Genomic DNA, 24,917 nt, shown 5'->3' on the forward strand with positions numbered 1-24,917 from the left:
TGAAAACCAGCTTACCTTTATATAGGGTACAAGCTCAAAGATATCAACCTGACGCCTATTAAAATGCAAGAATGAAGAATTTATTAATCTTCCCCATTTCAATGATCATCATAATAATTATTGGGACAAATCATTATCCTGCAGATATCTGCAGTTACTCTGACAATAGATACAATTTGGTGTTTCCTTTTCAAGTTTTGAGCCAATGTAAGCAGTGAATATAGAGGTTACATTTTTGCTTCTGGCTTTTTTTGCTGGGAGTCCAGGATTCCACGTCTTTGGAGACACCAAGATTACAGTAACTCTTTTTTCCTCCTTGATTTAAAGCCAATATTTTTGTCTGAAGGGCATGATAAAGCCCCAGCTGTGAAGTATAGTTTTTGCCTATGTAAAACTAAGCTTTTCCTCATAGGTAGCAGAGTTTTAAGATACACAAGAGCTGTCTTTATTTGTTGAAGAAGGGAATGGTGGGGTGAGAGCCTGTGCCATAGTTTAGTGTCCTTCATTGCCCTGGTATGTTTATTTTAACATTTCCTTTTCAGTTTGTCCTTTCCTCATCTTCATTTGCTTTCATTTTGGAGGTTTTTTTGGGTGTTTGTTTTCTTTAAAATCCCAGCCCCCCCTCCCCCTTCACCTGGCAGTATTGCCTTTTTATAGACCTTTTATTCTTATTCCTTATAATTCCTGACTTCTTCAGAGACTCATTCCTTGGACTTGTTCAAGTGGCTCGGCGGTGTGCTTCTTTCACAAGAGATTTATAGTTGAGGGAAGATGGTCACTTCAGAGGTTAGTTGGCAAAATTAACTGCTGGGCAGGGAGGGAACATCTATGGCTGACAGAAATCATAAATAGCAATTAGGGAGGACTGCCAGTATCTAATTGATAAACCCATGCTACGAATGAGTTGAAAGAAGAAGGGGGAAAAAAAACACTACAGAGAATACTGAAATCTTATTTTGGAAGGGGTCGGGCTTGTTACTCTCTTAACCTCTGTAGTGAGGCAGTACTGGAAATGGTGTATCCATGAATGTAAATCCTTCAAGTGTATAGATGAAAAGGGATGAAGCATCACACTTGCTTCAAGAGTCAGAAGAACTTCATGCCTGAGAAGAGCTTCTATTTCAGGCTGGTGGCACACCCATGGGGTGTACTGTTTCTTAAATTTTACACTTGGTAGGATACCTCAGAAGTCCTTCTGAGAAAACAGAGTTTTGAGGAAGGCAGTTTTGATGTGGCCATATTGAAATGGCTGTGTGATTCTCTGAAGAGCATTGTGGAACTGATTTGTGATCTTGAAGGCTTGGGGTATAAAGCAAGGTTTCTCTTGCATACAATAAATTTAGCTTTTTTCTGAAATTTGAGCAGGGCTATTTTAGTTGGTTTGGATAGCACATAATGCAGCCATCTCACCCCAGTGCTTCAGAGGTGAATATAGTCTTATTGACAAGAACAGTAGTTGCTTGTTTGCTGCTGGTATTAGATTGCATGAAATTTTGTAATAATGCGTATAATAATACAGGAACTGATTTATAGCAGGATGTGTGGTTGTAAGGAGGCTCAAAAAATGCACCCAACAAGTATAAACAGCCTGGAAAAGCAGGGCATGAATGCATCTTGTGCTTAATTTTTGAAATGGTCTGGAGTGACATTTAGACTGGATTCCAAAGTTCACTTGGATGAGCCTTTCCGTCGGTCCTCTAAGTAGCGCTGCCTAAAGTAAGAAATGAAAGCGCCCTTTAAATTCTTTTTGTATGGCACTGGTCCTTCTTCAGTAAGTGTCTGGGATATGGGATTTCCAACGATAAAATGTACAATGCTGTGTGTAGCCACAGAGCCGTAGCGCAGGTGGGGTGGAGCTGCCACAGCTGCATGCACACAGGCTCGCCCAGACATCAGGCGGTCAGTCTGCTGTGTGGAGTCCAGGTGGATTTTTGTGCTGTTGTGGTATTTGAACACTTCCTAGGGTAGGAAGGAGTGTATATAGACTACAGGGGATATAAAAAGCATCAAGACAAAACTGTCTCCCAAAATACCCCTGGAGGCAGAGAGGACTCTGCCTCTGGTCTCACCCTCCAACATCTGTGTGTCTCTCAGAAGCTCAAGCAGCATGTACTGCCATGACAAAATTATTTGAAAGCACCAGAGCCCTGGCTCACAAACGATTTTGGTCTCCACAGCCATACCAGTTGGCAGTACCGTCAGTCACAGCTCCTGAAGTCCCGCTGCCAGAGGCCCCCCTCTCTGGGCAGGACCCACCTGGCTCCTGGTAGAGCCTGCTCATCCATCAGTTTCTCATTTGGAGAGCTGTGTGTGGTCCTAGCCAACATTCACATGTTCAGTGGACTTTTTGAAGAAGCTTGCAAGAATGCAAGAATTGGGTACCTTTAAAACATAATGAGTTTGTAAGGGAAACACTTAAGTCAAGATCTGTTCCAGATGCTTCTGTAAATCTCCATTTGTCGTCATGGTATATGAAGGAAAATAATCTTGAGGCATCCTTCATAAAGTAACTGCTGGCTTAGAGCCGCAACAAAATAAATTTGTTTTCAGAACTGTTTTAAAATATTTACTTGTACCTCTGTACACAGCATACTTTCACATTTGACTTCAGTCATGCTGGGGATCGAGTCAAATGTTTTTAGTTACCTGTGATGATCTCTCTCCCTTCTTTTTTTGCATGCAAGTGTATTTGTTATAGTCTATGTTTATTTGTAAGCATAAAAAAGTTTGGGATTTGGCTAGATTGTTAGAGCAAAGATAATTTTAAAAAAAGAAAAAAAAAAACGCCTTAATATATGTTGGATAGTTGGAGATGTGTGTTAATGCTCCAGTAGTCTAAACTTTTTTTGCCAGATCCCATTTCTCTCATTTTCCTGGAATGTTCTGGCTAGTGTTCATATTATGCCATTGATATTTTTAGGACATAAAATGCTGAGATTTTTTTAAAATTAATTCGCATTGTCAACTAAAGTAGAATCCCTCTAATACACACAAAAGGTTTGGGAATCCATTCAGTATGACTGAATTCTGTGAATGAAGTGGGCACTTAAATAAAGGAAAGGTCCTGCAGTAATTTTTTAGTTTTGTAATGCAGTTCTCCAAATTTGTCAATACATAACTGCTCTTTGTTTCTTCTCAACATTTCAAATAGTTCTCCTTCCAGCTCTTCATTTTTATGGCTAGGCTAGAACTAAGATGAGCCTTTTTTTGTGCTGCTTAAGTTCTTCAAATTAGAAAATTGACTGATGTTATGGTAAGACTTAGAAATAAAAGCATTTTTGAACACTTCATGTGGCTTTAAATGTAACTTGATTTTTTTAAAAAGGATCCAATAGCTTCATTTTTCTTTTCATTAGAATTTTTGGACTTTTTGCATACTGAAAAGTACTCATAAAGTAGACACTGCTGTGTTTCATTTCTTAAATGCAGACTAAAAAGTGAGGGCAGGTAGAGGCCCTGTCAGATATGAGAGAAATCCCATTTTATGCACCGTATGTACATGGGCCAGAATTTTCATTATATCGTTCCTGAATTGGCAGCATGGTAGTCTCTTAAGATCTGGGATTTCAAATTGCAATTAAGAACAGCTGTCGTCCTTTCATTGGAAGTGTCTCATTGTGTTTAATGGTTGTCTTTTTTCTTTTTTTTTTTTTTTTTTAGCAATTTATAACACACCAGGAAATGCCCATCTGCTATGCTAGGAGCCTTTGTCATGATTTCAGATACAGCATAAACAAGGCTAATGTTTAAAGCCTTAAAGAAACCTCAGTAAAATTCCAGCTCTTGTACCACCTTTAGCAGCAGAACATTTTCTGTTCAATCTCTTTTTATCAGCAACTTTATGCAAAACTCTGGGTACATCATGGTTAATGTAGTTTGGATTATTAAAGATAAACTTTTTCATGTTATGAATCAGGAAATACACAGTCTTAATATTTACTGTCTAGCACACTGAATAATCTTTTACTTATGTTTTGAATAGATAAGAGAGCTGGGACTGGGGTTTACAAACAGAGGTCTGAACTACAAAGACAGTTTAGTTGTGGTCATTTCAGTAAATTAGTTCAAATCTGCATTTTTCTTGTATACAGTTTCCTCTTTATATACTACAGAAATGATTTTTAGTTGCTAAACCTTGTGGAGTTCAAACTGCAACTGATCATAATTACTCCAAGATGATTCTTAGTGAGGATGTATCCACAGGACAAAAAAAAATGTGCGCAGTTGATATCCTCCTTGAGTACCAGCAGAACAACCAAGGACGTAGATGAAATACATTGTCCCTGGAAATAGTCCACGTGGGCTGAACTGAAGCCTAGTGTTTGAGCACTGAAGAAGGCTTTTCATTTCTTGCTTTGACCATTCATGGAAAGAAAATTTTGTATATATAGCCACAAATCTGACACACAAACTTGAGCAAATGCCATTTTATCATCTGAATAGACACGTTAGCTTGATGTTGTACCTGAGCTAACAAGCTCTCGGAAGCTCAGATAAGTTTGAGTGCCTACTTTGTCCAGGGGTCCATGAGGAGTACTTTATTTGGAAAAGAGAGTTGGGAGGCAAAAAATAAGTTGCATAAGGCTTCTTAACTTCTTAACGAAATACTTGGTTTGTTAAGCAGATTTAATATGTTACTTGCAAAATTAAAAAATTCAGTAACTCCTCTGAGTAAAGTAGCAACATACCTGTGTAATTACTTAGTGTTGATGTTGCCCATCAGATATTTTCCAGATAACTGAATCACTTTTGTTTGCAGTTTTGTCACTGTTGTCTCTGATAAACTTGTGGGTAGCTGTATGCTAGCTTTTGTGTTACAGAGCCTAGATTTCAAATCTGATGATCAGCAACTTTAGCTTACAAATAGCTATGAGGTTGTGATAATACTCCTATTTCTCCAATATTGTAATATGAATTTGGTGGTGATATTCCTATTTCTCCAGTATTGTAATATGAATTTGGTGGCGTGCTTGGCATTTTTTTCTGATGGCAAACTATTGCCTTCCATTGTGGTCTGTTGCACTAGCACATGGCTGACATTTCTTTACCCATCTCACCAGGCAGAGCTATGAAGTCATTCCAAGATGTGTCTTTTTATGTGAGATGCTGTAGCTCTTAGGTATGTGCGGCATACTGGAGTTTAGTTGTGCTGCAGTGTGCTGTTGTCTTGTGAGATGAGAGCTTTGAAAGTGTGTCCCTTTCTGTGAAGTGAGTATGTGAAACTGGGTACCTGACTTCACTGTTCGTCTTTCCCTGAGTACTGGAACATGTTTAATTGCTTTAGAATAAAGGTATAAATTTATTATTAATTCTCCAGTTAACAGAGTAGAGCAGCGAGGGAAGTCCCTGCATGAGTACGTGGTAGCAATACATGCTCATTGTGGAAGCCAAAACTTGACTTGCTATATCTCTGCTCTCACTGCATCAGGAGGAAATTACTTATTTCTACCTTCTGATTTCAGGGTGATGTGTCTTAGGGCTGCAAATAAAAGCAGGGCTTTCTTTTTGCTAAAGCAGGGGTCCATTTTTTGGCACAGCAACATGGAACACTGCCTGTTTGCTAAACATTTTTTCATGTGAAATCATAAGGTCAGCACTCCCCTCTCCTCTGCCTCAGGAAAACCCCACAACCACTACAGCCCTGTTGTGGTTTCATTTGTGAGATCAAGAAGTTGCTGACATTTTCACATGGAGCATCTGTGCCCTGCCACTGATTCATACAAGCTCAAACTGTAAGGCCCAAAGGTACATCCTCTTTAAAAAATAAATAAAAAAAGAAAAGGAAAAAAAGTGGCTAAAGTATATCCCCATCTGTACAGGAAAAGTCAAGCTGTAATGATCATTGTTCCTCTAATAGGATTATACAGTCTTTTCTTTGAAGTATTTCACTTCACCTGTACTCTCAGCCTGGTTTTTTGAAACAGCTATGGATAATCATAAGGACCTGTGTTTAGCCACGATTGGTGTTTTAAAAATGAAGAATAATTGTTTCTCAGTGTTTTATTTTGATGGAATGTGTATTATGCTTAGCCACCTAAGTCAAAATGAATTACAGTTTTATTTGCAGAGCTTACTTTTAGTGAGCTATTCATATTCAGCAGCATACTCAAAGTATGTCTTGTTCTGCAGAAAAAGATTTCTTTTATGTAAAATTTGGTTGAAGCTGACGTGAACTGACCAGCAAACTTCCCTAATTTTCAGACACATGCTGTATTAGGTACAGAAACCAATTCAATTTTCTGTAAAATATTGAGAGTCTGAATATTTTAGCACAGAAAAGGAATGACTGTATTTCCCTTTTCCTCCCTGTCCCACCACCCCTTCGTTTCCACATATATGCAAGAGCTCAGAGGTGCAATTCAAATTGTCTAGTATGTAGATGAAATAGTAAACTGGGATTTAAAAAAAATTTGTATCCACTAGTTAAACTCTTATAGAAGCCAAGCAAGGAAAATCAGTTTGCACCTCTTTCCTTACTGTCCCATTCAGCTGTCTGACCACTTGCTACTCCATTTGAACTGGAGAATGTGCTTGTTTATGGAATAAATCCTAATTTTTACAAGCCCAACCTCAGGGGCTGCAAAGCTTCACAAGGTCCATGGAGAAACGTGAGTCTCTCGCCACCGGCATATCTGGTGTACCATGAAACTGCTTCCCTTGCGGGTGGCTGCATGCTTCTTTAGTGCAGTCAGGCTGGCAATTCAGTGAAATGTCTGGAGCTTCTCACAGAAAATATGGGCTACCAAAAACGTTCAGCATATACTTTTGAACTAAACCCACTGAGTGTAAGGAGTGTTGACTGGTTTAGGCAGTCATTAAATCAAGCATGCACGTGCTGATTTATCTTAGGAAATAAACTACATCTAAGACAATAATTTTTTTTAATAAAACAATAGAAAACATTTCCTGTACTTCCCTTCAAGGATATCATGGCCCAGTAAAGTTATTTTTGTAAACAGAAGTGCCTTTTCCCCCAAGAAACATGAAATCCTTGCAGTGCATGTTACAGCAAACTGACTTGCTGTAGGTTTGTAAGAGGCCCAGCTGTGTCCTTTCGTGTGATTGTGTAGGAGCTGGTTGGCTGCTCTGGATAACGCAGCCCGGTATGTGGGGTGAGAGGTTGTTCTGGTTACAAACTCATCTGGTTAATGCTGTGCCTTGGAAATGGTAGTTACTCGTTCATGCTAGACCCACGGGCTGAGTGTTAGTATGGGTGAGGAGGTGATGGTTACATGGCATCCAGCTGGCTGATACAATTTCATGGAATGGGACTAGTCAAAGGGGAATCCAAACCAAGCTGCTCTTCTGAAAAGCTCATGACATGGAAATACTTGCTTCCCCCCACCTTGGTTTACGTATATATTCACTTCAGCTGACAACAGGAACCTTCTCCAAGTAAGAGTACACTATTTTAATTCCCTTCTTTAGGCAACTAAGTCACGAGTTATACCTGTTGTTTGTCTGCAGGTGTTTATTGTGGCTACAGCTGGCACTGGTGCACGTTAGTCCAATTTGGTATGCCCTAGTGGGCCTTCCAGGGTTAACGTTACCAGGACAGGAGGTGGACCTGTCGGCTTGGTTATCTGCAGCCCCAAAGCTCTGCCCACTGCTCTGCTCTGCCACCATATTACATTAGTTTGGAGGACCCAACCTTGGGCCCATGCCCAGGTCACTCTCCTGACACTCTACTGGGCATATTACACTGCTGGCTTACAGGACTGAGCTGTTGAATGCCATGTGGACACGCTTACTGGGGTTGATACCCTCGGCTAAAATTTAGAGGGAGGATTTATTTTGTAATCTGGTTTAGAAAGTGGCATGGTCATCCTCAGCTTCAGAGAGCTGTTTTGCACCAGTTGAAGGAAAATAATGCAACATCTGGGTCATGGGCTCCTGGTAAAAGGCGTTTCTTGTTTTCCATCATACTAATGTGCAGCTCTGAAGAGATGCCTTAGATGTTGTTGAAATAGGCAGAAAATCATAGGCTGTGTTTTTGGCTTTTGTCTACAGTGCTGGGGAAAGAACACTGTTGGTTTTCAAAAAATTGCATTTTTTTGGACTGTCAGTATAAAGGAAGTGATCAAAACTGATAAAGCCTCCCACTTGCTTGGAGGGGAAATGTGTGCCATCCTGTCAGAGGGAGAAGAATCAGGGACAGACTGGGCTATGGTGAGATGTGGCGTTGTGCAGGCATGGTGTTTGGGGAAGAAGCATTGGCTGGACCTCTCTGTAGGGAGGCTTTTGAGCTGAAGTCCATTGGACACGTCTGAAATCTGCTTCATCCTGAGAAAGACAAAATTTTCAGAAAGAACATTATCTTCTTTTTGTCCAGACCTCAGAATATTGGCCTGAATCAACTCTTCTGCTAAACCTGCAGTGTGTATATGAGCATTGGAGGGTATATTATATTCCCAGTCTACTGAAACAGAAAATAAATCTCTCTGGCTTCATATTAGACTGTGTTTTAAAGTGTTTTACTCTTCAAAATCAAGGGTGACTTTGTGTGTCCCCTTCTCCCTCCCATCCCCTCTCTCCCTTTCCTTCCATAAATTATGGCTGCTTCTTACAAATCAAATGGTCTGATTTACACAGCTTTGGGCTTTATTCTGCATCTGATAACGTCACAGTTGCTAACATGAATAACAAAGTGGGGAAACGTACGCAAGAGGTACTCTTCTACTCTGTATGTTAGCCACGTAGTATTGTTGATAAAACAGGTTTCTGTGCTCACCAGGAAAACAAAATTGGAGAATATGAATGGGAGAAAAGGCTTTCCATCTGTCTTAGCACACCTCTTTATACTGGTGTTTAAACTGGTTTTATTTTTTTCCTGATTGGCATTTTTCGAAGAGCAGCTGCTTGCCTGTGAAGGTCTATCCTATCTGATGTTCCATCAATTTAGCTATTACTTTATTCACTCCAATGGCAGGCTAATCAACCTTTTCTTTTCAAGTGTGTCAAAGTGCTGAACATGAGATAATTTGTAATTATGGAAAATGGGAGTACACTTTTTATCCTTAGGGCAATTATATTAAATGATTCTGCACTGTAAGCTACTACTATAAATAATCTCTTACGGTTGTTTTTCCTGAATGGTGAATTTTCCACTGAGCTTCAATGGGCGGGGGGAACATACATAGCAAATAGTGATGACTTACAACACAAAACCTGAAAGTACTTCATAAAATGTGCTTCTACTGTTCCAAGCTCAGGTTATTAGGAATTTTTATACTCAAAAACCCTGTGATTCTGATGTTTTCCCACTGCATGTTGTGAGAGGAAGAAATAATTTGTTTGCTGTTACAGAGCACTTCTTTGCATTCAGAAAAAAAAAGGAATTTAAATGGTGCTTTTAATTAAACTTGAAAGAATTAATATAAACTACATTTTCTGTAAAATTTACATTAAAAATGTATGTACAACTTACATTTTGCTGCCGTTCTTTTTAGTCTAGCATGGTATATAGTCTGATAAGCACCGGTATCCAGCCAGTGTGTTTAAACACAGTTGAGCAGAAATGAAATGGTATCAGGACTCTGCTTCATGAGGAATTGGAATGGTCAAGAAGAGAGGTTTTCTTAATTTTCTTTGAAAGTAGCAAATGAGTTGGCAGTTGCAAGCCAAGATTAAGCAACAGCTGTTTTAAAATGGGGATGGAGAGTCTCAGAATCAAAGCAACAGTCAGTGAAGATGGAATGAAGGGAATTGACTCTATTAGTAGATGAGAAAAGCAATTGGAGGGAGTTTAAGATAGTGTTAACTAATTACTGGTAATTGAGAATGCTAAGGGAAGTGAGAGGAAGAATGAAAGTGATAGTGGAAAAAAGTACTGGTAGCTGGCAAATACTGATCCTTGTGATTTAGGCTTAAAGGAAAAAGGTGGTAGAAGAGAAGAGCTGTTCTCCTGAGCTGAATTTATGACAATAAGAGCAAGGTTTTTATCCCGGTGTAATTGTGGGTGCAATCTTGAGCGTTCAAATGAAGCACTAGCAGTTGATGCTTGTTTCGGGGTGAGTGGGTGGGAACCTTGCCCCTGTGTTTTGTTAGTGCACAGAGATGCTGTTGTGCAGCTGAAAATTGCTGGAGCGCTTTGGAAATCCCCCTTGAAGGCCTATTTGCTCTTGCCCTTTGTTAGAATTTTTGGGTTAGGACTTTGTGACGGATCTGGCCATCTGGAGCTATGTGGCTGAAAAAGCCGTGCTATAAAAAAGCAAAGCCTTCTTACTGAGCTAGGTGTGGGTGGCGTTTTGATTTCAAATTGCTTCTATACTTAAGTCTTAGCTAAAAGAGAACTCCAGTAAATATTTCTGTGTTTGTTGTGGTAGGAGAATGTCGTCGTCTTTCATGAAAACCTAAAAATCAAAGGAGAGCTTATTATAAGGTATGGTAAATGACACTGCTGACACACACTAGCTAATTCAAAACACATGGTTTATAACTGCTTTTTAAACTACAAATTATTCTAAGATTTTACTTAGGCTCTGTAATTGTGAGGTGGCTCAAGGAGTCATATGTGGTTTAAACCAAATGGTGACTTTATAGAGCTGTGCCTCTTAAAGTTGCTAAAAGGAAAAGAATAGAAGGATTCTTTGTGATCTATGGGTCATTAAAATGTGTTAAACTAAAATGACCTTAAATTAAATTATTTTATATATTTGTAACAAATAGAGAATAGCATGAAATTATATTTTTGGAACAAATAAAGTTTGAACCAAAAGACTCAAAGTTGTTTGTTTTGGTTTGGGTTTTTTTTAATTGCAAATATAGAAGGTGGTAATAGATAGGAAGGACTGTGAGGTGTAATGGTGTGCCATGAAAGTCAACGTGACAAATTAATAGATCTGTCTTTTTCTTTGAGATAAAGATCTTTGTTTTGGCGCTGACATAAGTGTGTCTAATGCTGTTTATGCAGTGCCGGAAAGACAAAAAAATCTTAGTTATTTAAATATGCTCTTGATTATGCCTCCTCCAGTTGAATTGTTGGAGCGGTGGTTGAAATGTCGGAGGTAAATTTGAGAACACTTCTACTAGGTAACTTTTGATAAGTGCATATGCAAAAATTCTTTTGAAATGAGTTGAGTTATTTTTTCTTTTGTCTGCAGTAGATAATATTTGATATACTGTGAAGTATTAGGCTTTGCTGGATTGTGTAGATTGGAGGAAAAGATAATGTATTCCGAGTGTCTCTGAGTTGATTGGCTAAAACCAGAACTGGAGGAAATCCCACCCTCTTCTCCAACTTCAGAGGTCTTGATACAGTATTAGACTCTCAGTTTCTCTGCTGAGGGAGGAGAAGGAGCTTTGTTTGGTGTTTTTAACTATGCAGTGGAGGCAGAGTTAATAAATACATCAAGCAGTAAAACATATTTTGACAGGGTCTGTTGAGAAACTAAAATTCAGTGTGTTAGAAAAAATGGTTACTGAGCTGATTAACTCATAACTCAGTATTTCAACAGAGAGAATACTTTTTCTGTGCTTGATGCTGACTTCATTTTCCGGTGTGAAACTACTGCCAAGAAAGTTGTTTCAACAGTGAAATACTAAGTAGTTGATTGCTGAGATTGTTTGAAGGACATCAGGCACAGAATGAGCCATCCGGTCTGTAGGTTTGAGAAGCATCTCAGGGTCTTACCTTCCTGCTGAAAGCTGGTTTCCTGAATCAAACCTGTGGAAACCACAGCATTAGTATTAATGTACTCTCCCATGGCCCATGAATGCTCAGTGCAGTTTTATTTCTTTCGTCTTCATGTTGCTGCTTTTTTTTTCCTTCTTTGCAAAGAAGAGTGTAATGTGTGCTGGAAAAAACGTTTCTGAGTGCCGCACATTGTACTTTTCAATTTACAAGTATATCTGCAGCAGCGTTCAACAAATATTCTTCATTTCCTAAATATGTCCTGTTAGAGAGTCTGGTAAAGTGTTATTGCTACTGTAGTTTGGATTCTGAACAGTAAAGTGGATGCCAGAAATTGTGTCATAGTCTCTCAGTGGCAGCAGAATATTATCTTTTTTTGTTAGTTCTCTGGCATGTTGGTCACATCACAAATCGACTTTGCTAAAAACATTACAGCCTGCTATTTTCTCGTAAACACGTTTTCACCTCCAGTTGAACTACTGAGTTCAAATGCCTCAATCACCATAGCAGTATTAAGTTTTGAGAGATCAGTCTTAATTTGGGTTCCATGGTATGCGTATCAAAAGGAGTTAATGAACTTTGATCATGATTAAGTGTATGGCCCAACTGCCTGTGCAAAGAGAATTGTAATTTAGTGCTTTAGACAATGCAAGCTGGCGAGAAGAGCTGTGAGAGAGGTGGAGCCCTGGGTTGGTCATGAAACTGGACAGGCAGATGTGCTTCAGGAGAGAAGAGGACAAGGGAGGCAGAATGAGGGGGGGAATCAATTTCATGAGTATCACAGGCAGGAACTAGGGAGGGAGGAGAAGCTGTAATTATTTAGTAGTAAGCTGTAAGGTATTTAATTTACCTGTTTTCCAGCCTTTTCAGAATAGCACTCACTTGGTATGCTGGTCTCCCGCAGGATGGCTGAGCGGATAACATGGTGCAACCATAAAAACAAAGAAGCAAACAAAACCAAAACCCAAATAAGCAAATATGAGTTTAATACTGATGAGAGATGAATGGTGTTGCATATGTGATGATTAAACAGGAGACAATATGACATGCTCTCCATAAACTTTTTGGGGGAGAGAAGCCAGAAAGAAGAACTGACTGACCTAAGGGACAGTGGTAGAAAAAAAGAACTAATTTGAGTATATGTAGGTTTAATATTGGAAGCTTTCAAGCTGTGTCAATAGGAGCCTCTAGGAGAGGCTCTGTGTGGCTCTCACTACTTGCATTGTGTTGTCCATGCTACGCCTAACTAGTTTCATGGCAAAGAGCTTGCTTATCTATAAAGGGCCTGTGGGTGCCTGTGAAAGCACTATATGGTCAAAACAAATACTTCATCTGTTGTAGTTATCAGCTGAATGCAAAGTACTGAACTGTCACAGAATAAAGAATCAAGTTTCTAAAAGATGCATTGAACCTGCGATGAGAATGCATTTTATGTTGACCTGAGAGTTTGTTTCTGTTTTCATACATGGTTTGTTTACTGCAAATAATAAACAATATCCACCTTTAAGTACACTAATGCAAACACTAAATGTTTTACTAGGTGCAGTAATCTAACAAAGCTCTTGGTCTGTTGAATGGATGTTTATTTCATGTAAAAGTAGGCTGTGTTTGGCTATCAGATTTTTTCTTTAAGTTGTGTAATGCAAGTGTGCTTTTTTTATTTGGATTTTGCTTTTATGTCCTTTTTCAGATACTACTTGCTTAAGTTTTCCCAAGGGGTTCTAGTGCTCAGTTTCCACAGTCCTTTATTCCATGAACTGAAAAATGCAGTTGAAACAAAATCAATACTACTCTTTCTCTGTCTCAAAATTACTGCTAAAGAAAACTAAATATAAGTAACACATCTGTGTTTCTCCAAAATATATGTTGCTGCATGGCAACAAAGCACCTCTAGATTCAAATTGCAGCCCAGTAGTTTCAGGGTTATGATATTCTGAGCTCCATGGAACGACATTTTTGGTACAGGAAAGCTGTTGATTCTTACGATATTCTTTAATTTCACTACGTGACATCGCCCTTACTGAGTTAAGAACTCGCTTAATGGGAAGCACTTCTGCATATTATGCAAAAGTCCAGCAATACCAGAATTCTTAAAATGCCCAATATTTTATAAGGTTCTGAGATTTCTTCATACTTTTCAGAGTAGAAATTGCAGCTTATGGTATTGTTAGTGCTCAGGATTCTCCTGTTTCCTTTTTCTTAAATGTCAGACAGAACACGTCCTGTTGATGCATTGACATTTTCTTCAATGAAGAATGCTACCTAAATTTCCCTGAAATTTTTTGAAATTTGTTTTGAGCTTGGTAACTTTAGATAAACTAGGAGATTATGCTTGCTTGTTCCTGGAGAAAGTCTAAATAAGCCATGAGAAAAAGTAGTCATTTTGCTTCTGTGGGTCTTTGTATTCTGAAAAGTGAGTGCTTCACCACTTACAGAACATTAGGACTTGGGGAGTTTTGTTTGCTTTTGGTTGTTTTTAGGTTTGTTGGTTTGGGTTTTTATTTTCCTGCCTGGATAAAGGACAGATTGTAGCTGTTGGTATTTGTTTTATCTAATTCTCAGTTGACTCTTTCTTACTTTGCAGCTTTGCTCTGTCAGATGAAGCATATAGATCTTTAAGGGACCAGGACAAAGACCAGTGTATCCTTATTACAGGAGAGAGTGGAGCTGGGAAAACAGGTAATAAGCAATTTTGATCTTATTCAAAAACAGAGTTCTTCAGTCTTGCGGACTGTAAGAGTTGAGAGATATCGGTATGCTTTTCTATTTGGCAATTGCAGAAGATGAATGCTGTCACACTTGTTGCAGTACATGTGAACTTGCACAAACTAGTGTTTTTTTCACATAGTTGCCATGGTACAGTCATATCACATGTTAATACAGTATCCTTAATCAGTATGCAAAGTCATATTAAAGTAATGCTGGTTTGTGATAGTGTATTGCAAGGGCCAGAAAACTCCTAGGCTCTTCCTGCGGGAAACATGAAGAAAACTGAATGCTTTTGGTTTTCTAGACTGGAAGACAATCCTTTGATACTTTTGCATGTCTTTTAATAACTATATACATTTAAACTGGATTATGCCATTTATCCAAGGAAAATAAATAAAAGTCGCTGATTACCTTGGAAATTTCATCAGTCTTTTGCATGCTGTGCTCAGCTGCAATTCTAAGATTGGCTTGTGTACCAGAACACTGTGTTTCTCAGGCAAAGCTGAAATTGCCTTGAAAATGACTGCTAATTTTTGAAGTGGAATGGTAGAAATCAAGTGAGGATTGCATAACTGCAGAACATTTTAGGTAGACCTTAAAGAAGAAAGAAGCCGGTTATTTTCTGAAATAACAATTTAAAACTGAGGTGACTTGCAAAAGAGGCAGCGGGTAGGAAAGCATACATCTTTTTCCATATAATTTAAGAGATTTTTTGCTTTGAATCTGAGAAAATGTGGAGCTTTGTATGCTTATACTAGCAAGACTTAAAGTGGGTAACAAGAAGTTTCTTTCCAAGCCTTTTGTGAAAAAGTAAAATGTAGGCTTCATCTTTGTTTTTCTTTGTCCAACTAGTGGCATCCAATTGAGAGGTCCAGAAGTCTTGTAATATAATCTTTTTTTTCAGTTCAATAACATGAAAACATGTATGTGTTCAGTAAAAGCGTATATTAAAATAATCAAGTTCTTATGGACATGATTGTTAGGGATTCTGTCTAGGAGTTCAGACTAGAAAGGAGTTCTGTTCTGGCATTGTTTAACGTCTTGATTTCCTCAGGAATTGTGAATTGCCAAGTACCTTATACAACTGAGGTCCACCTCTTATTCACTTATTTATTCAGTTGAAAGGTGTAGCAGTGGTTGAGTTTCTGAATGTCTCTGTAGAGAGTGTTCTGGTAGATTCAGATTGGTATAGAGATTTTTAACTGTTCTGTAATTTTCATAGCCGTATGGGACATAATATGAATTATTGATGATTCCTTTCCTGGTGTCTTTATTGGACCAAGCAGAATTCCTAATAAAAGAAGGAGCCTTTATTTTCTTTCAGCGATGTTCTAAGCCTATCTTGAAGTCATTGTGTGTTGTCTTAATGCATATTATTTTATAATACCTTATTTGCTGCTTCAGTGCTTTCTTCTCTCAGTGATTGAGTAGCTCTACTGAAAGAAGTTGACTGTTTTAGGAAATATTTCAAATCGAATAATTTGGTAATACCAAACTCTAAAGGAAACAGATTCTTAAAAATGAGAGCTGGGTTTGAGGTGCAATTAAAGAAGATGGGAGGCCTTATGGGCACACCTATGGTTCTTGCTTCTTGCTTGCTTCCTGTGTTGCAGGTTTCCTCAGTTTTCTGTAAAATACAGCATAGTAATTTAATACTAGCAAACACATTTGATTAAATAGGAAAGAATCAAAATCCAAGGGGTAACTTCTTGTTTGTCAGTTCTTTCCTGAAATGAAACCCTTACATTTGTAACAGATCTCTGAAGAACAATTAATGGTTTTTTTAATGACCACTGTCTTGAGTTGATGGGGATTCCAGTTGTTAGTAATTACATTGTATATCAGCTGATATTGCCTCAAATTTCACTATTTTGCATCATACTAAACATCACAGACTCTGTTTGTAAACAGAATCCTTCCTTAGCTGCTATTTGTCCTAACCAGCAAAAACATAAGGGTTGGATGGATTATTTAATATTTGTTTCTATCTGTATATGGGTGATTGACACCGATATGAACCCAGCTTTGAGAGTCCAAAAATTGTTCCAGGCTTGCTTAAAAGTTTGTACCTTCAAATTAGTTTTGTTGTTTAAATGAATGCTTCACTTTATTTGTTATACTTCGAAACAGACTGCATAATGTTATGTGATGTTGAATCACAGTTATTCATTTACTTGTAGTGTACTTTAGAGTTGTAATTACATGTGTATAGTGTTGTATGTTTGCACTTGTGGTATTGTATATCTGCTGATATAAACTGATTGAATTTTGTGTTTTGAAACAGCTTGGGCCTGGTTTTTTGGGCTAGATTAAACCATTTCCAACATGTCAGCTAGGGATAATGTTCTTTCCTTACTGAATACTAAATGAAGGCTGAATGAAAAAGTAGGGGGTAATGTACCATATCTGTTAGTGGCTTCTTTAGCTTGGGAGGGCTCTAGGTATTTAAGTCAACAGGGCTGCTGATGTAAGGGCATGGGTCTCATAGCAGGATGAGCCCTTCCCTCGTTTCCAGATGGTACAACAATGTAGAAGAAAACGTGAAATGAAATGTGCCAGTTCCTGTCTGGCATGGTGAAAATGTGATGCAGATCAAGTCTGCAAATCATTTTATGGCCTATTTGCCAATACTTACTACTATTTTATTTTGCTCTCCCCCCACAGAGGCGAGTAAACTTGTCATGTCATATGTAGCTGCTGTATGTGGAAAAGGGGCAGAGGTTAATCAAGTAAAAGAACAGCTTTTGCAGTCAAATCCAGTTCTTGAAGGTAAGAATCTCACAGAGCATATGCGAGTGTATTACCTCTATGTGTATCAGCGTTCCTGCTGAGCTGGTTTGGAAAACTGTGTTGTTGTTTCATTGTTATTCGGTGTCCAAAACCATAGGAGATGCTTTCTGTGAAGACAGCTACAAGATTTTATTCAGTTGAAGAGATGTTTTCTTGAGAAGAAAACTGTTTCCCTCAGGAAGGGAGAGCTTAGGAAGTTAGGTTGTATTTCCCAGACTCCTCCTGCTGCTCTCTGAGGGTGTACCCTTTCTTAACCCTGCCCTGATGATGCTTGGCTGTATCAAAAGACTTAACTTCAGTCCATCTGATTCATTTGCTTTCAAATTATATTATTATAGTCTCTAGTAAACAAACAAGTTCTCTAAAGCATTATTTTTCTTTTAGAAAAAAAAGGGTGAAGAAATGGATCGTAGAAGAAACTCAGCCAATCCATATGCATGCCTGTTGTTCCCTAAGACTTATTGTTCCCCGGGTCTGGTGACTCTGTTGGCCAGTCTTCCTGCTCTCCCATGAAATACTTTTTTTTAATTAGTCATTTTAATTTAAAGACGTTGGCTGCCAGAAACAGGATCTTCATTTTTCCTGGAGATAGGATATATGATCCTCAAGGCTTGCAGTTTTGTCCCATTGTATAATAATTGCCTTCAGAAGTGCCTTGGTTAGCGTTGATTTATTTAGGTCTATTGTGTTGATTCCTGGCTCAGCCCTTCCCACAGTTCTCTAAGCTATTGTGGTACAGAGGCAAATTCTTATGACATGTATGATTTTGTATTATGGCCAGATGATATGCAGCGTTTGTAAGACTGTTGAGTGTCAACATTTTATTTATTGCCTAGCTATCTATACATATATGCGATAATTTGGAGTCTGTAGGGAGCAAGCACTCTACAAGTGAGAACAGGGGAAGAAAATAAAAACCAAGGAAGGGAATGCAAAAGTGAATTGGATGGGTAAAATGCGGTCGTTGACTGTACACAAAAATCGTAAGCGAAGACTTGTAAAAGAAGGATGAAATGTTAAAAATTAAGAATAATAAAAATGCCGGATAAGCCTTTCTTTTGATGATCAGATATGTTCCACTTAAAGCTGGATGTGAGGGGATTGCAATCTTCCATTGTTTTAGATTCACAGAGAAGAGCTGTGTTGCTTTTATCACTGCTCTGGAAGGCAGATTTCAGATGTGGACAGAAATAGTATGGCAAGAACAGAGGTTTTTCTTGCCAAAGCTAGATTGTTCCCCAGGGACTGCCAAATATATTGGATTTCTTGTTGGTTTGTGAATCATTCTTTTAAAGCAAGAGGAATAGACTAAGCTTACAGAAGAGTGCCTTATCATTTCAGGGTATTATTCGTTCTACTTGGTGTGCTTGTTACTGGCTATTTAGCTTTTTGGAAGGTAGGACACAGGATTATTCCGTGAGGCCGCTAAGCAAGCCTGGCTGCTTATATACATTTTAGACAGAAATTAAGCATTTGTGGTTAGATTTATTTTTCTTTGGTTATATAGTTCTGTTTCAGTTGAACTGCACTGCAGGAAAATGACATAGATGTTACATATGCATAATTTATCTTATGGGTTTTTTTTTTTAACTACAGTTGCTACTGTAAATTAACTTTTAGAAACAATGAACTTAAGGGAAAACTGAGGAATGTGTCTTTATAATGGAACATTTGTGCTTGATTCTGTGCAGTTATAAATGACTCTACTGTTCAGCACTGTGTTTAAGAAAATGCAGCTCAGAGATTTGGTTGTTGAAAAGATGATTTATTGCAGGGCATAGAGATTTTAAAAACAATTCTTTCACTTATCCTTGGCCTTCACGAGCAACAAACTTTTCCTTTTGGCTTCAGTTCTTTGATCAAGAATAAGTCTACTCATGCAAGTTTATTGAAGCCTAAAAGCATGTATTTATTTCTGTCCAAAAAACATTGACTTGACTTGATCTTTGAAAATATATATGCTATATAAATAAATACTGGGATAAATAAAGTCTCCTGTTGGAGTAGAAGTGCTATACTTAATAATTTAGGGGACACTTCTGTTTGACTCTATGCTTTGACAATGTGTGATGTTTAGAGCTTGAATTGTCCTCCAGCCTGAGTTCTCCTGCCTATGTTCTAAGCTGGTGGCTGCCCATCTGAATGTAGCCCTGGGAATTCCTTTCTCAGAGAGTTTTCATTGTCGGAAAAGAGCTAAAGAAATTAAAACCAAAGTATTCAAAAAGCTAGTTTAGGTCAAGCTGAAGAGAATGTGTTAAACTTGCTTTGTAAATCAGACTTATGTGAGCTGATTAACGTTCAGCTTAAGCTAGGATAAATGTGTTGGAATAGCATAAAAAATCAGTTTCGAAGCATTGATTAAACTGTCCCATGCAAACAATTTTTAAGTGTCATTCTGTAATGTCCTCAGTTCTGGCCTTCATTTTTTTACCATCTCTAGTTCTGGGAACTAAGATTTATTTCTTTCTCTGAATGGAAGAGGAAGAAGTATTTCTTATATTCAAAGTTATTTGAGTAATAAAATTTTAAATTTTATGATTCAAACCCCAAGGATATATGCTCAGTCCAGGTGCAATTTTGTCTTGGAGCCATTTCCCCTTGTTATGTTTTTCTTTCACTTTTTTTAAACAAAGGAAGTGTTGAGATGAAACTTCTTTGGACTTCTATAGGTGTTTTCTTATTTGTGATCACGTCTGTCACACTCCCTCTATCCCCAGTGATTGACACCCATACAATGAACAGGGTATTGTTTCTCAGAAGTCTATGATTCCTTTAAATATATAAACAGTCATAGATATTTTAGCATTTATATATTTTTTTACTGACGGATTTGGTTGTCATATTTGTTTTTCTCTTTCCCCAGCTTTTGGAAATGCCAAAACTGTGAGGAATGACAACTCCTCTAGATTTGTAAGTATTTTCTTCAAGGCTGAATTTGAATTCCTTTTAGGAGAGCGTGTTACATTGTTGGCTGTTTCTGTTTTACCTTATGTCAGCCATCAAGGCATCTGTAAGGAGGGAATGAATAATTTGCAGAGAGAACTTTCTTGTAGTTGTCTGAGGACAATAGTGTTTGGAGAAGGTAAACACCTTCAGCAGCAATCAGTATTTCATTTTGTACACTCGAGCATGTTCTCCTTCCCCAATGTGTTAGTAATGCATTATTAGCAGTCGCCCCTCTTTTAAAAAGATGTTTCACCTAATTGTCAGGAATCTTGTTGGTTTCTGATGTGGGCATAGAGTTCTGCTGAGAATCAAAGTAGAAGCTAAAAAAAAAAGAAAATAATTAGGATGTGACAGTCTATGACCGGATGAAAACATAATTACAGCACAGCTGGATTCTTTAGTTTTCTGGCACTGGTGGCTATAATGTCAGCGACCATGTGCCTAGCAACTGGTCTGCTTAGCAAGTCAATCTTTCTGCGTGATCTCATTTTCCATCCATATGTATACATTTTTTGTTTAAATTGTTACTGCAGGTTCTCATTTTCTTTCTGTGATGCTTCAAACTGTGTTTACAATTTTAGTTTTAATATAAACATTTGTAATATTACTTTTTTGCTTATATTCTTTATCATCAACTGGTTGAATTCAGGCTTTTTTAGCATGAAGCTGCACGTGAAATTATAAGAATTGATAATTGGCCAAAAAAAAAAAAGTTGAAGCTAGAGTTGGAAGATTCAAAAGTGTGAGTACTCATCATAGTTTCTCCTGCTAAAATCAGGAGACTGAATGCAACTTTGTCATTTGCTCACTTGTGTGCAGAGGAGTAATAGTGTGAGATGTGTAAAGTAGACATCAGAAGACAGATTAATTCACTGGGAAAATGGTGCATTGTGAGTAAAAGCAAATGGGATATTGTGACATTGGAGAGCAGCTTTTTTTCCACATGGGAGACTGCTCTTCCCTTCACTTCTGATTCTCGAGGGTTGATGATGTTGTTCCACATGGCTGTGAATCCTCCTTCTGCGGCTGTCATTGCCCCTGCTCGTAAATAGAGCAAAGGCTGTTCATCACAGTGCCAGGGCCAAAATTTGAGGCACTGTAGAACATTTATTTTTTGAAAGAAAGGGTAGGAAAAATGTAACTATCAAAGATGACGTACTACAGAAAGGAGGAGGAGGCAGCGAAGAGGAGAAGAGGTGCCATTTGCAAACAGAAGTCTTTCCAGGACAAAGTGCAACCAACTACTGTTTCGCCTTTCAAGTCCTTGCTTATAAACACAAAGCTAAAAATACTTTTGGATACATCCAGCTGGCCCAGTCCTTGGGAAATTAAAATTTAATTATCTGATTTAATTCTTTATCTCAGAATTTTGAATCAGCTCAGAATTAACTTCAAACAAGAAAGTATAAGTACTGTCCTGTCTAGCATGCCTCAGCTGCCAGCAAGGAGAAGAATGGAGTTTAAATAGAGTCAAGTCAATCTTGACAAAATACCCAGTAAATTAGAAAATATCTTTGAGGGAGTCAATGTAAAGTGCCTGGTGTTTATGCTCTGCAATTAAAATTAAAAGAGAAAGAAAAAAAGAAAACTCTTCTTAAATGCAGTGAATGAGGTAGTATAAACACAAGGCTTCTCTTTTCAATAGGTTGTTTTTGTCCTCTGTTAAGTAAGCACCAGAGGGTGGTGAGATCATTTCTGTGCATGGCTTGTGGAATTTGGTTGAACTACTACCCCCATTTTTTATCTTTTCAAACTTCCTTGCCAATGTGAGCTGCACTACTTTTGCCTTTTCTACATGGTATGGGTCTGTCCATTTTGTCACTGTTAAATGTAGCTGTTACTACATTAAACACTTGTCATATAAATTAAAATGATGCAAAGACCAGAGCAATCTTCTGTGATGTGGAAAAGTCAAACAGAAGTCAAAGAAACACACTGCGCCAGTATGGCTAAAAATGAAATCGCTTTTGCAGTGACAGCCTGTTAATTGTTGCCTCTGGTCTCCTGAGTTACGCGGGAAAGAGTTCAGTGGGAAAAATCCATCACTTTTACAAGGCAGGCACGCGCTTAGGGACAGACACCCCACGATTACTAACAGTAATCGTTGCCAACCAGTCCTTCAGGCCAGACGAGGCGGCTATCCTTCAGCTGCCCTGATTCACACTCTGAGAAGATTTTACACTGAGAAAATAAGTCTGTGTGGAAGATAATTTCTTCCTGCATTCTTCTGTTAATAGGCACGGTAATACCTACATGGCCCCAAGTATTGTTTGGTGTTCTTGGCATTCTGGTGAAAGTTTGTATAATGTGCATTTTCTTCTTATAACCTTAGAAACTGAGGCGTTACTGAGTTGCATTACAAACCTGATTAAAGCTATTCTCATGAAAATCTCTGGCTGTGATAATGAAATTGTTTTAGAAGCTTTGAATCATTTTCTGGTTTTCAAAATTTGACGGAGTGTAGAGGAGGTTGCCAGATTGCTCTTTTAGCTGTAAAAATGACCAACAAACTTGAATGACATAAGCAGTTTTTCTTAAACAGAACTTACAGTCTTAAAACATGTTGCTTTCACAGGGAAAATACATGGATATTGAGTTTGACTTCAAGGGTGACCCACTTGGAGGAGTTATAAGCAACTGTGAGTATTACTCTTGATATCAGCATATTAACTGCTTAAAATATTTTGTTCAAAAAGGAAGGTGGTTAAATTATTAAAAAGATCAGCTGTGTTTGTCTAATGGAATCTCACTCCATTATATGAAAAATTCTGCTTTGTCATTTTATTGCTCTTTTGGTGCAGAATATTGTACCTTAGAGTAAGTGAAAACGAAGAAGCAAGCATGAATAATGAATGTACTGTATCGTTTAAAAGGTGTTGACTAATGTGTGGGGGTTCATATATTGTCTCTGAAGCTGGTAGCAGATGGATATGGGTATCTGAGGCTCTTTTTTATACTTGAATCCCTGGGATCAGTTGCGTTACTTGGTGTGATGAGTAGATGATGTCTGAGATAGGCTTTTTTGTAATTCATAAGAGTGATAGAAAGTATGCTGGAGATCACCATGAGGTGGGTATGTTTATTTGGAATCAAAGCATTCTGTACTAATTTTAACACACCTCACGGTGTAGGAATGGGCTTAACATGAGAGAGGATGAACAGCTGTTGAGTTTAGGGAGGCAAAGGTAGCCTTGGAGGTTGTTACTGGACGTGAGGATGCCACTGCGAAATCTGTAGCAATTCAGAAATTTTAGCCAGCTCTCTGTTGGGAAGAGAGAGGCTGGGAACTGAGTGTCAGCCCAGGATGCCTTGATTTGCTTTCCTTTCGAGAGCTTAAAATAAATTGCTCTCTGTGCTATATAAAGCTATGTATGTTTTTCTTTCTTTCAAAAAGGGATGGAGGAGGGCAGTGAGTGACTATACTAGGTGTCACTGACCTAGCCTTGACCTCTTTTCCCACTCAGCCAAATTCATCGCTGTTTCTAAAGACTGACTTTTGACTCCATTGGCATTTTACTGGTTGTGAAATAATGAGAATCATCCAACGTGAGCTGGACTCTCCATATACAATGTAAACATTTTAAAACATTGTGAAGAACTTTACGCATAAATATAGGGTTTGATTTTTTTCATAGGGCAAACATTTTTTTCTGACCAGGATACCTTTTGGAACTGTGCCTGAAAGAGCATGATTTTTGTGACAGTAGATCTTAAAACTCAAAGCAATCACAATGGAAGTGTTTGTGGCTATCTATTAACTTTGACATTTGGCAGTCAACGAAATAAGAGGTCAAACATACTCCGTGTATTCATCAATAATTAAATGTGAACAAAAAGGTTCTAGCAGGCTAGCTGTGTTTGTTTCTTTTTATTTCACGTTCAAAATAAATACATAAAAATGAACCCTCCTTTGTAGAGTGGACATTCAACAGTTTTTCTTTGAAAGTACTGTGCTGATTCATCTAATTAAAATATTATGTCATATCAAAAGGTGTCCAAATAGTTACTCTATAGTTTATCTGCCTTATAAATCTTTGCATGTTGTAATTATGACATGTAATTATAATGATGTGATGACATACGTAATCAAGGGCAGACATATTTTTAGATCTTCCTAAAAGATGCCTATTTTAGGCATTCTCACTGTCTTCTCACATTTAACAAATATCTAATAGCAAGAAGATTAATTTAAAATTAAAGACCTAATGTGTAAGCCCTGTTGTGGAAAAGATGTTACTTGTTGAACTATGAAACACCCCATACTTGACAGGATACGTCACAGGAAAATACCGAGTTCTGTAGCTGCATGTTAATATATTTCATCTTCGATTTAATGTTCGCAAAATTTGATAGTCCATCCATCTCTCTGTAAAGGAGAGTTTGAATTCTATATGGTTTTAAAGGAAGTTTGTTGTCCTCCGTTAGCTCTTCTCCACACATCTGCAGCATTGCATTGCAACAGAAATGTTTCTGTTGTGATGTATCACCATTCTGGAGAGATCGGGGGCTTAAATTATTTTACACCACTTACAGTTTACTCTGGTTTTAGTCAAATTTAGGATTTGTCATCTTTATTCCTGAAGTAGGAAGTCAAGTAGTGCTGAAGTTTCCTATCCTTAAAAGGGAAGGTATGGTTAGTTTCTTCATAAATATTCTTTGCTTTCTGACCATCTGTTGGTTCAGTGTTACTATGATGTGAAGATGATATCATAATATTTTGATTAAACTTTAATAGTTTTATCTGACGAGCTTGATTTCCAAGCATCAATGAAGTTAGCGGGCTTTTTGGATCACAGCCTGTGTCACCAAGCTGTAGTTCATACTGTGAGTGGCTGGAAGG

General features: G+C 38.0%; 1 protein-coding gene across 5 annotated transcripts in view; it reads left to right on the forward strand.

Annotated features, from left to right (window-relative positions):
• MYO1B (myosin IB) overlaps window positions 1-24,917 on the forward strand; it is a 116,716-nt gene that overhangs the window by 39,036 nt on the left and 52,763 nt on the right. For all 5 annotated transcript variants that reach the window (XM_074872731.1, XM_074872734.1, XM_074872735.1 and 2 more), the window contains exons 4-7: window positions 14,217-14,311; window positions 17,006-17,110; window positions 19,995-20,041; window positions 22,653-22,716. In XM_074872731.1, coding sequence (XP_074728832.1) covers window positions 14,217-14,311; window positions 17,006-17,110; window positions 19,995-20,041; window positions 22,653-22,716 — 311 coding nt within the window. The remainder of the gene's footprint in view (window positions 1-14,216; window positions 14,312-17,005; window positions 17,111-19,994; window positions 20,042-22,652; window positions 22,717-24,917) is intronic.

Source organism: Strix uralensis, chromosome 6 (genome assembly GCF_047716275.1).
Source record: "Strix uralensis isolate ZFMK-TIS-50842 chromosome 6, bStrUra1, whole genome shotgun sequence".
Lineage (NCBI taxonomy): Eukaryota > Metazoa > Chordata > Aves > Strigiformes > Strigidae > Strix > Strix uralensis.